The 12,858-nt window shown below is 45.2% G+C and overlaps 1 protein-coding gene across 1 annotated transcript in view; it reads left to right on the top strand.

The window, feature by feature from the left end:
• Positions 1 to 12,858, top strand: part of DDAH1 (dimethylarginine dimethylaminohydrolase 1) — a 65,852-nt gene that overhangs the window by 48,346 nt on the left and 4,648 nt on the right. Inside the window, exon 5 of the mRNA XM_049809278.1 lies at positions 12,392 to 12,535. Within this exon, the coding sequence (XP_049665235.1) occupies positions 12,392 to 12,535 (144 nt within the window). The remainder of the gene's footprint in view (positions 1 to 12,391; positions 12,536 to 12,858) is intronic.

The raw sequence follows: 12,858 nt of genomic DNA, 5'->3' as shown, positions 1-12,858 counted from the left end.
GAATTATTTTGAAGAACAGCACCACTATCAGTGCCCAAGGCTACTGATCTGAATCTGTTCCAGGCAGAACATTTACAACAGAAATAGCATGTAACTCTGAAATCAACATCCCTGTCCCCCAAAGAGCTTAGGAACACATCCTGCATGGCTTGTACACCTCCTTGGCTTCAGTAAGCTAGTGATATTTATTACTTTAAAACATCCTTAAATATTTGCAAGATGGAGGCCTGAGAGACTTCTTGTCCCTACTGCCATGCTGCGATATTTCATTGCACATTTGCTTTTCAGATCTTACACATTTTCCTCATGGGCATAATCCTAGGACTTTTCATTTCCCAGCAGCATCATTTTTACTATCAGAGCTCAGCAGAGATTTGGTGGTTTGGTGGGTTTTTTTTTTCTTTTTTATCTTGTGACAGTTCAAGATTTAAAATGTCTCAGTCCCCAGCTAAGATAAACCCAACATTTCAAATCTCAGAATCTCTCCTGCTGGACATGGGTTGAATTATGGAGGCCAGGAAAGTGCAGTCCTGGCTAGCTTAGACTTGCAGCTTGGCAGCAATTAAGGGAATAGGATAGCAGCCTGATTGCTCCATGTGAGCTTAGGGGAGCTCTTAAACAAGAGGACAGTCCGTTGACTTCCCGCATAGTTTGGAGTGGCTTTAAGTTTGCTCATTCATTTGAACAAGCTGTCAAAGTTACTCTCTTATTAGAAATCACTATGTGAAGCTCTGGGACGACAATTCCCAGCTTATCACCTATGTCTTCTCCCCTGAGAAACTTATGAGAAATGGTTTTGGTTGTAAAGGTCTGATGCTCCTGATGCTGTGAGATTGATTTAGTCTGGGATGGAAAGTGTCCTGCATTCTTCTTTGTGAAATGTGCACTATCCCAAATATTCAGGCTCAAACTCGAAATGCATCGTGAGCAGCAGCCTGATGAAGTTTGCAGATATCCAGACAGCGCTACACTTGTATAGAGTGTTTATAAACATGAGAAAAATTCAAGTACAATACTGGTTGCTCAGAGCTGCAATTTGAACTTGAGCCAGGACTAATCTGAGAAGTCATCAGTTTGATTAAAGCCTTTTGCACAGCTCGGCTAATCGTGTTGCAGTGCATCAATTTAGCTATTGTAGCCAAAAATATTTTTTGGATAAGCTGATTAAATGTTGCTGGTAACTAGCCGTCAAGTAAATACCAGCATTAATCAAGGTACAGTAAAAAGCAGATAAGTTTTTAGAAGAAAATGGTAATTAACAAGATAATCTAGCAGGATAATCTAGTTGGTGGATATTTTTTAAAAAAGAAGTCAACTATGTCAGTTTTCAGTGTGTTTCTCTGCATCAGACACTTACATGTGTGTGGTGGTCATGCTTGCTCACACCCTGCCAGCTGAGGTAATGGACTCTGGCTCAGGGCAGCAGTTTTGTGCTGTAGCACTTGCCCTTCTGTATTGGGTTTGCATGGCAAGGTTTTGGTAAGTGGAGGGGGGCTACAGGGGTGGCTTCTGTGAGAAGCTGCTGGAAGCTTCCCCATGTCCGATAGAGCCAATGCCAGCCAGCTCCAAGATGGACCTGCCACTGGCCAAGGCCGAGCCCATCAGTGACAATGGTAGTGCCTCTGGGATAACAGATTTAGAGAAGAGGAAAATGTTGCTGCACAACAGAAATGGCAGCCAGAGACAGGAGTGAGAACATGTAAGAGAAACAGCTCTGCAGACCCCCAGGTCAGTGAAGAAGGAGGGGGAGGAGATGCTCCAGGCGCCGGAGCAGAGATTCCCCTGCAGCCTGTGGGGAAGACCCTGGTGAGGCAGGCTGTCCCCCTGCAGCCCAGGGAGGTCCACGGTGGAGCAGATCTCCACCTGCAGCCTGGGGAGGACCCCGCGCTGGAGCAGGTGGGTTCCTGAAGGAGGCTGTGACCCCGTGGGAAGCCCGCACTGGAGCAGGCTCCTGGCAGGACCTGCGGATCTGTGGAGAGAGGAGTCCACGCTGGAGCAGGTTTTCTGGCAGGACTTGGAACCCTGTGGGGGACCCACGCTGGAGCAGTCTGTGCCTGAAGGACTGCATGGCATGGAAGGGACCCATGCTGGAGCAGTTCATGAAGAACTGCAGCCCATGGGAAGGACCCACGTTGGAGAAGTTCATGGAGAACTGTCTCCCGTGGGAGGGACCCCACCCTGGGGCAGGGGAAGAGTGTGAGGAGTCCTCCCCTTGAGGAGGAAGGAGCAGCAAAGACAGGGTGTGATGAACTGACTGCAACACCCATTCCCTGTCCCCCTGTGATGCTGGTGGGGGGCTAGGTAGAGAATTTGGAAGTGAAGCTGTGCCCAGGAAGAAGGGAGGGGTGGGGGAAGGTGTTTTAAGATTTGGTTTTATTTCTCATTATCCTACTCTGGTTTGATTGGCAATAAATTGAGTTAATTTTCCCTAAGTCGAGTCTGGTTTGCCCATGATGGTAATTGGTGAGCGATCTCTCCCTGCCCTTATCTCAACCCACAAGCCTTTTGTTATATTTTCTCTCCCCTGTCCAGCTGAGGAGGGGGAGTGAGAGAGCGGCTTCGGTGGGCACCTGCCGTCCAGCCAGGGTCAACCCACAACACCTCCTCATGCTCCTAGCGAGCTGACAGATTACATCAGGCAACCACATCGCAGTCAGAGCAACGTATGAAGTTACCCAAAGTGTTTCTTGCTCAGTGTATTGGATCCAACTCCACTTTCATCCTGGGTAACCTCTAGCTGTTCCTCCAGGAGTCTAAATCTCTTCAGAGAAATTATTGGAAAACAAATAGGTAAAGCATCCATCTTGGAAATGATGGAGTTGGCAGTGCTGCTTATCACCAGCTTCCTCTAACATCTGAATTCTTGCTTTTGGACCTTAGTGATTTCTTTGTATTGGTTCACTTGCCTCTGAAGAAAAAAATTTCAGTTGGTAATCAGCTTCTTGCAGTCTTGTGGAAATGCAGTTACAAGAGGATCTCTATGAGGCAGTGATAGTCAGAATTAAAAGCTGCTCTCTGAATTTCACCAGATTGACTGAGCTGTAGCAGTGCTGTCAGCTGCTTCTGTTATTACCCATCGCAGTCTGTGTGGCAGTACAGCCCCCTGAGCTTCTATCAAGTCATTTGCCTGGCACAGCCCAGCATGCCACTCCTTTATTGTGATAGCTTGTTATTTTAAACCTCTCCTTTGTTGTTGCCATTTTTCATGTCTGGAAATGCAATCATACAAGCAAGATGATTAAGCTGTCTTTAACTATCTCCGGTAGTTGAGTTGTTTTCATTCTGTAGCGTGTCTTGGTAGGCAGCAAGTGAACTGCTGTATCATGCTATGCTATTAAAATAGGATTTATCTTCCTACTAACAATCTTGTTTGAAAAAGACATTTTTCTTGATTGTTCTTACTGGTGCAAATCATGTATCCTTACAATACTTTAAAAATAGAAAAAGAAATTGCATCTGGTGCTCACATGGCAGAGTGCAATTGATCATGAGTTCAGTGCAGTGTGTGTATTGTAAAGTGCTGCAAGTGAGCTAGGAGATGAGTGCACAGAGTTTAGGATTATAGATGACATGCTAGAAGCAGGTAATAAATCAGAAGTGACGTTTTAACCATTAAATCCTCTTCAGGCTCTGGCAAGTATAAAATATTTATTTGGGCTGCAACTGAAAAGTGCCACTTGAGGAAACTGGGTGAAAGAGGCAAATTAACTGCAGAAAGTACTGGGGCCTGTAGCGGCTATCACATCTGAAACTTTAACTTCCCTCTGCTGTTTTCAGTGTGCATTTAATTCCTTCTTGTAGTTCATAATTCTGTACGTGTAATTCCATAGTTGAACATTGGCCGTGGCTGTTGAGCCAGTAAAGCCTGGGATTATTTTTCTGTTCCCTCAGTGAGGCCAGGATTTCCTCCAAACATGTCACCTTTGGGCTCTGATCCTGCGCTGTTGGAGTCACTGACCTTTACCGTGAGCGTGAATGAGGATGAATTTGGGCTGTGACAGCGCTGGCCCTGGCGTAGGGAGGTGACAGGGCAGCACTGCGGGCGAACGCTCTGCACCACGTTTTCCTCAATGAGAGACACAGCCCTGGGGTCTTGCTGGGACAGCAGAAGAGCAGGAACTGGCCCAGTACGTACGTAATCCAGTTCAGGTTCCAGCAGCAAAGGCAAACGCTAAGCAAGATGATGATGAGAACCGTGACGCAGCAGTTTTTACACATGCCTTTCTGTACTTTTTCACTCTATACTAAATCCTGAAAAGCCGCCTTTCTGTCCTTTGGCCGTTTGTGTTGGTTGGTACAGAGCACAAATCTCCTCTGCTTTCTGTGATGAGTGAAGACTTGGACAGTGGGAGATCACAGTGGACACAGTCCTTGGTTTAAGCAGCTTTGTCTATGGTCAAACCATTCTCTGCCACCTTCTGGATAACTCGGTAGCAATCCCAAAGGATCTGAGGATTACACGTTCATAGCTTTGGCAAGCTCAACTATTCCCTTGCAAGCAGTACGTATTGTGTTTGTAGCAAGTGCCTGCTAATGAACTTGCTCTCTCAGCCGCTGGGAAATGAGGTCGTCCTTTGGGTAGGCTCTGGTGTTGCGCAGTCTCCAAAGGACTAGCCCTAGGGTCTCCCCACGGGACATGGTATGAACTTGCTGCTCTGGCGTAATGCTGGATGCCTGGTGATTGCTGATGGATTTCAGAAGGGAGCAGAGGACCTGGAAGGAAGGTAGGAAATTCAGCATGGTGCCTAGGGGAGAGGGCTGCAACGCGGGGAGCACTCATCCCACCCTAAGGCCTGATCTTGGTCCCTGTGGCCAGCTGTGTCTGGGGTATTCCCTCCGAGATCTGGGATAATGGAGTTGCACGTGAAACGTCTGGGGTTTCAGTTGGTCGTTTCAGAGGAACGGATGCTAATTACAGAGGCAGCGTGGCCGTGGCAGATGTCAGGGCTGAGGGGCATTGCCAGGTGGGCTGCGAGGCAGAGCGGGTAACGCAGCTGAGCTTGTAACCCCTCATGTCCCCTGGACAGACCTGCCCAGTAGGACCTGGAGCAGTGGTGACATCTGCACTTCTGAGCTCGCCCTTGGTATCCCAGGCTTCGACCTCATTAGTCAATGGGATTTCATTATGGTCAGGAGTGTATCAGAATATATACAGTAGTGCAATACCATGACTTCAGCAAATAGCTTTTTTTTTCTGCTTTCGGTAAAAGGTTGGACATGATTGCTCTGCCTTCTTCTTGACTCTCCCATTCGATATCGTCTGTTGGGTGTGGAGCTGCTCATTCATCCCCTAAATTATTCCCTGAAGGACACTATTGCAAATGTAGCTGTTTTGACAGAGGTCAAGGGAGGCTTATCGAAACCACATCTTAAGGATAAAATAGAAAGGAGTCTCTTTTGGGCAACTAGGCCCTTGGTCTGTATCCAAAGCTATGATCAGAGCAGTGCTTTTAAAGACTTGGGTGCAAGGAGTTGTTCTAGCATTGGCATTTGCCCCCATTCATGTGATTAAATGCCTTTTGTTCGTATTCCAGCTTGTATAATTGAAGTCTCTGCAGTGTGCCAGCTTTAAAAAGCCGAGTAATGTTTCCCTGCATGAGGGCAAGGTTATGGTGCCTGCATAAAGCTGAGGGGTTCCCAGCTCTGCCACAGAAGCACCTCCAGAATGGGCACCTAAGGAAAAACATCTATCTGGTGTTCTTAGAAAGCAGCCCATACGCCCAGGCAGCATGAACAGGCTCAGCTAAATCTCCTCCTCCTATTGTCTGTATAGTGTCTGTCTTTCCTAGTAATGTGCAAGTTTGCATGAAAACATTATCTCTTCTTCCTTAAGAATTCATCATTTGTGCCTCTGCTTATTCCCCACATGAAGTCATAATTCTCTATTTACGATATCACAATGGGTTGCTGTGGAAATGATTACTAATATTAATAACCCAAAGAGGATGACATCAGGTAGGGAATTAGCAGAAAGTGCAGTTGAGTGCTGACTTTTCTGTAATGCAGCAACAAAGAAAGGTTAGTGAAATCCAGAGAACAGTTGACAACTTGCCCCTAAAAATAAAAATTAAAAAATGAGACTTTGCTGCTCTCAGCCTTATAGATAGGAAAATCGGTCAATTTAAAAAAAATCTTGTGCACTTTCCTTTAGCTCCTTCTGATTTTCTGTTACTTTATGAAATAGGGGTGTACAGAATCTCAGAGGACTCAGGTCTTCACTGAGTGCCAGATGACCTGCCACTGTAAAAACACAACTAGTTGTGGTTTTCTTTTAAAGTTAGATGTTGTAATAAACATACTGCTTTTAATGGAGTGCCAGTGCTGTTCAGTTCCATATATGCAGAAGAATCTACTCTTTTGGAAGATACAGACTCAACAGTATACGTTTATAGAATAGAGACTGTTGTATTAGTCTACTTTTTTTTTTTTAAAGGGTGAGGAAAGCGTCCCTTTCAATACATATTTGTCGTCACCATTAAGGCTGTCAGCCATGGGATCTGGGTGAGAGGCTGACTGAGATGGCATTTGACTTGCGTAAATGGGGACTCATGTTTCTATTCCTTTGCTGCTTTTTTTTCCTCTGAGTAGTCTCTCCCTGGGTTCCTGTGCCAAAAGACAGGATGTTCATCCTCTCGCCTTCTTGACTGAGAGTAACAACACACGTAAGCTGCTTCCTTTTCCCCTCCTCAGGTCACGGTTTCCCTTTCCAGCAGTCCTTGGGCAGAGCTGGCAGGCAGGTGACAGCGTGACCGTGACGCAGGGTGGTTTGGAGGGGCAGAGGAGCACAGGTGTGCACGTGAATGGCACGTGGTGCCCGTTACATCTGCGGTGATGCAGAAGGTGTCCTGTGCCAGGAAAAGCCGAGGAGCAGGGTGGGAGAGGTTGCTTAAAGAACTCTGCCTTCTGGAAAACATGACTGAGAGGATGCAGCAGGGAGGAGAAGCCCAAAGCCCAGCTGCTGAGAGCATGGGTGGTAGACGGAAATTAAAGTAACACTCTGGCTGTGTATGGGCTAAGGAGTTTGGCGTATTGACCATCGCAGACTGGAGCATTGCTGGTTTCAAACAGATCTTAAAGGCAGTTTGCATCCATAGGGTCTATGCTATCCTATGCTGTATCTCTGGCAGACTTTTCAGTACCTGACAAGAAGCCTTAGATCACTCTACTGTGATTTATGCTGCTCAAAGTGGCTGTCTTCTCCTCCTCCCACTGAGTCTACCCTGCTGTTGTCTCTCCTGCCTGTCTGCATTTCGGGAATGATGCTCCTGATAGATCTCGTCATTCAAGCAAGATCGCTGGCTTTTCCAGCTCTGCTCTTCTGTCTCCTCTGGTCAGCCTGGCCAACTGTCTATGGTCACTGTGGGCACTGCTGCATTTCAAGGAAACTCTGAGAAGCTGTTGAGTAGCGTGGTTTGTATGGCAGGCTGAGTCCCTGCACCCAGGCCTGTAGCACCGGGGCATAGCTCGCCAGCCTTACTCTGTCCTGCACTTTCTTGTGTTGAACCCTAAGGCTGCTGCTTTCTCTCTGCAGTGCCAGTTGTTTCTCCAAATATGAAGAAGCGAGGAAGGAAATTAATAGACAGAGACAGGGCAATAAAACAGTGAATGAAATTCAGTGTAGATAGGTGTAAAGTGATGCGCAGCAGGGACAGGGAGATTAATGATGTGAATATCACATACAAAATAATGTGCTCTGACTGATCATTACCACAGAACTAAGATCCTGGGCTTGTTGAAATTGCCAGCTCAGCTGAAAACCAAATGGAAAACATAATTATGCCACTGATTAAAGCTGTGGTGTGTCTGTATATTGGCTGTTGTGTGTACTTTGCATGCACGATCCCTTTGTTCTGAAAAAGGTAGAGTAGAACTGGAAAGATTCAGAAAAGTGTGATAAGAATGCACCTGGGACAGCTTGTCTAAGGAGGCAAACTAAGCACACTATGAATGTAACCTGAAAAAGAGGCAACTGAGATGGGATCATAGGCGCCTATAAAATCAGGAATGATGTGGAAAAGGCAAATGGGGATCAATTGTTTGCTGTCTCTTCTAGTGCGAGAATCAGGGGAGCTCTAAAGGTAAGGGGCAAGTTCAAAAAAAAAAGGAAAAGAAATGCTTCCTCACACAGTATGTGTCTGAACTCTGAAGCTACCTTGCTACAGGTTCAAAAGCAAACTGGACAGACTCCTGGGGCAGTGCTATAGGTGGTGTTGGTCTGTATGACAGCTGAGTTAAGGTTCCTGGGAACCACACACCAAACCTCAGTCACCTCCAGTCCCTGTCTTAGGATCCAGAAGTGGGATATCGCCATCTCTCACATGGGGCTGGAGACCCCCATCATGCAGCGCTAAAAAAGAAGCTCCTCCAGTTCTTCAAGCATTAAAAAATGGCAGGTTTGGTGATCAGCAGTGTTTTCCAGGTAGCAAGCAATAATTTACCTTTCTCTCTCAGTCCTTCCTCCAGATGGCAATGTACTGGCCAGGTGCCTGCCCTCATCTTTTGCCTTAAGCGTCTAAGGGCATAAGCCTGAAGTTGCTCCCACACAAGGGATCCTTCCTCCAAGCAGAAGAGAAGTGTGCTGTCCTTCCAAACTCCCAGCTAACCTGGGGGGATGTGTCTGCGTATCGCTGAGTTAGTCTTCTCATCAGCGTTAGTTGCCCTGCACCACAAAAATACTTCATTTTCATCGTTGTAGGTAAAATCTTGATGTAGCTTAATCTTTTCTCACAATTTTCAGTCTCTTGGATTAAAATATTCCAGTTTCCTCTGTACCCCAGGCCAAATGCTACTTAAGCGTCAGTGTAAACCAGGCCAAACTTCAATGTTCTTGGAAAGAAGGAAAAGAGATGGGATGGAAAAAATATCTTAAACAGTTTTAAGTAAATAGTTTTCTTTTAAGAATGCTGTGACTTGAACGATTTAGGAAAGGGTAGCTGAAATCTGTTGAGAGAGTGATCCTGTGGGTGTAGGGTTATATGCATTTGACTTGGGCTTAGGTTTGATTTTTCTTTTAATTGTTGGGGCCAGGGGAGCAGGGGCTAATCAAAACAAAAATCAGACCCCAAAAATCTGCACTTCTGCTCCTCTGTGGACGTGACATGGGCATTTTTAAGTGGTGTTCACTGCTGTGTTAGCAAGAGGAACATTCAGTGTATGTTTGGTTTTGCTTGTGGGGTGTTGGAGATACAAAGGCACACTGCAGGTGCAGTGGGTTTGGTCGCTGTCTGTCCCGCAGCAATCTGGGTGCAAGTAGGTCCCGGGTGGCAGCAGGACTCAGACTGCGGCCTTCCTCTTGGAGGGGGAAAATTTGTAATAGGCTTGGCCTGTTTTAAAAGTGCATGTGGTCATCTTAACTCTGTCAGTGATAATAGGCCCTAAACACATATGCATTTTTCCTTCATGCATAATGCTGCTTCATATTTAGGATTATTTAGCTTATCCATTACCTCAGTTGTCTGAGGACACACTGTAAAAAAACTATAGAAAAGGCATTTTAGGCTATGCGAGTGACTTCAACGTAAGGAAAGCATGACTAAGGGCTGAGAGAATGCGCAATGAAAATTACCCTCTTCAGGCTGAAGAAAATTCCCAGAAAAATTAGGCATGTGGGAAATGCCTGGCCCTTAACGTAGCTGGTCATACAATGTTTGTGGGCAGAAAGCCAGCCCTCCGCAAATGCATTGTGCGAGTGCTATAGTCTTTGTAAACTTGTCATTTCAAAAAAAAAATAAATGTTCGGGGTGTGTATCTGATAGAAAATACAACCAAAGGACCTTGCTTTTATCTCTTTCTCTGCCGTGGAGTCCCATCTGGCCAGGCACATGTGCTCAGTGACTTTACATAATACAAGTATGGAAAACCCCACAGGTCTTTAAAATAACCTGATTGCGTCACATTCGTGCATTTCTGTTGCATCTAGAGCCTCCCTATGGGGCAGGTTTGGGGCGTTAGTGCCTGGGCGCTCTCTCAAGAAAGTGGTTTTTGACATTTTACTTCAACATGCAGGCATAGTTGTAACAATGATAAAAGCTTGCAGATATCATTTCCTTCTTATCTTAAGAGCTGAGGAAGAGAGTAATCTTGTATTGTCAAATCTCCAGTTACTAATAAATGTTTTCTTGTGGTGGTGTTCGAGCTAGCTGAGATCCCATTCCCACTGTCACAGCTACTCAAACTCCCATGCTGCTTCACTTCACTTTCCCACTCATTTTTTCTCATTTGTTTCTGAATTAATTCAGCCACCATTTCTGTGCTTTTTAATCTTGAAAACAGTCCTCCTAACATGCCCTCGCCATCATCTCCCAGGCTCCCCAAAAGCTGGTTCCTGAGGCACAACCAGGGCCCTGCCACTTGTTCTCCATTTCTGCTCGCTGCTGCTGTTCTCACTTCAGCATTTTACAGAAGCAAATGAACGGGAGATGTGTCCGTACCCTTCTGCTTAAGAATTCATTCATAATTTCATATGGAAATGTTTCACAGTGATTCACAATATATTTCTGATGAATGAGCTGTTCTTACAGAAACCCTACAATATTGGGATTCTGTTTCTAACAAGGACTGGAGAAAGCACAACTGTTTGGGAGCTGAGTGAAATCCAGGTGTGGTGGCTTTTCCTCTACCAATACATGCATTTTAGTGCAGATTTAATAAATATGTTTCCTTAACTGAGACTTAAAAGATTATGTGGGCAAGAAGAGAGAAGCTGCAGGTAGAGAATGAGTCTGCTGGCTCTGGTTACCAGGGACAAGAGTTGCACTGGGTGCGGGCATGGCACCTGCTGCTAGATGTCTGCAAGCATCAAGAAACATCATTTCAGCAATGAAATACATCTTGGCAACATAACAGAAACAAAAATATAAATAGGAAAGTCAACCATGGTAAGCACAGTAATAAAAATACATCCAGTGAAGTAAACGTGCAAGCATTTTTCCCCAGAAAAACACATTAACCTTTTATGGAGGTAGATGTAACCTTGGAAGCTCAGGAGAGTTTCACAACATCAGAAAGAAAAAGAAATGACAATCTGATAACACTTCCTCAAGAATGCGTGGCATTCTTCATTGTGAATTTCATGTTCTCTGCGGGATGTGGATGACTCAGGCTACAACATGAAAAATGTATCCAGACCTATAAAGGAATTACTGTAGGTGTGTGCTAGCATGAGTTGCTTTGTTGCTTCCCAGTATGTTGTAGATCCTTTTTATAATTCAGTTCCATATAGTATTTTTTTTATGAATGAGAAGTACTACAAATGAATGACCTTGCAAATAATTTAATGATAAACTTAACCGTGCCTGAAATTGAAGTCTGCTCTCTACTATGTGATATAAATCTGTGGGGTTTCCCTGAGGAGGGAATTTAGTTGAAAAATTTTGTTAACAGAGTATCAGTTTATTTTTAAGATAATATTAGTGTATTTTTAAGCTGAAAAAAAGCCTTTTCTTTCTGTTTGCATCTTTGCAATATATGTGGGAACATAGAGGGGCTAGGAGAGAAACTGAAACACTTGCATTTGCTTAGGCTTTCGGTAGGACCAAAGTTTTTGACTTTGAGCTTTGTTCACTTTGTGTTATTCTTGGTCTCTGTCAGGGTGAAGCTGATGTAAAGCTGTAGCAGTACAATGGGGAGTTGGGCGTCTTGTCTCCAGGCTTTTCCCATCTTTATTAAAAAGTTGAGCCTGATCCAAAACATGGGATCTCAGGCTTCTTGTGTGCTGAGAGTCTCTGTCTCTGAAATTCCAACCAGGATCCAAATTTGTGTATGAGCCCTATATTTATAAACCAAACCTCTGAAACCCACTAGCTTTACTGTTCTGAGGAGGTTATTGTGTTGTCCCCTTGGGAACGAGGATTAGCACAGACGTGCCTTCTCGCTCCCTGGCACAGGTGCTTAGTGAAAGAGTAACTGCTTGGAAGGCAGAAAGGAGGTCCCTGAAAAGAATTAAGATTGGGCTGATAGCCAGGCTGGGAACTGTTCCTGTCCTGTTTGTGTTAATTCATGCTCATTTTATAAATATTGAATGATGGCTGCTTTTTTTGAAGGTGCTGAGCACCTATAGTTTCCATCAATGTGAGCAGGGGTTTTGCATACTCAATGCACATTCCTTGAGGAAAAGACCCCACGGAGGATACTTACCGAGTGCCCTGCTTAATCCTGCTGCTTGCAGGAACCATTTCACAAAGGTTTTCTACTGCTCATTTCAGTTAGGGTTAGTTGATTCTTCCTTGAAGGGCAGAGATGAAAAGAGATCTCCTTACTTGCTGAATAGCAAAATGGCCCTTGGCTGACTTGGCAATCACTATTAGATATTTTTTGGAGGCTCTGTTCTCCCATTTGTTAGGGGCTGCTAATGTGTTTGGTCTAAATAGCTGTGCTTTGTGTCTCCTGGCAGACCATGCAACAGATGAGCGACCACCGCTATGACAAGTTGACGGTACCCGACGATGCTGCAGCAAACTGCATTTACTTAAACATTCCCAGCAAAGGCCATGTCCTGCTGCACCGAGCCCCTGAGGAGTACCCAGAGAGTGCAAAGGTGAGCGCCGTGCTGAGGGTGCCTGGGAGACCCCCCGCATCCTGGCCTTGCTGAGAAGTCGGTGGGGATTGAAATAATTCAGGACATGGTTTAGTGGGCATGGTTGATGGTTGGACTCGATGATCTTGAAGGTCTTTTCCAACCTAAACGATTCTACGATTCTACGATCAGGTGCTTTCTAGAATGGGCTGTTGTATCCCTTCAGGGAAGTATCAGATGGCAAAAGGTGGGAGGCCTGGACTTTGTTCTCATCTCCACTACTGATTTAATTACTTTGTCTCTTGTGCCCCTGATGCTTGCTTCTTCTGCATAACTGGACACAG

The sequence above is a fragment of the Accipiter gentilis genome, chromosome 8 (genome assembly GCF_929443795.1).
Source record: "Accipiter gentilis chromosome 8, bAccGen1.1, whole genome shotgun sequence".
Classification (NCBI taxonomy): domain Eukaryota; kingdom Metazoa; phylum Chordata; class Aves; order Accipitriformes; family Accipitridae; genus Astur; species Astur gentilis.
Note: the sequence above shows the minus strand (reverse complement) of the source record. Positions and strands in the feature narration are given on the sequence as shown.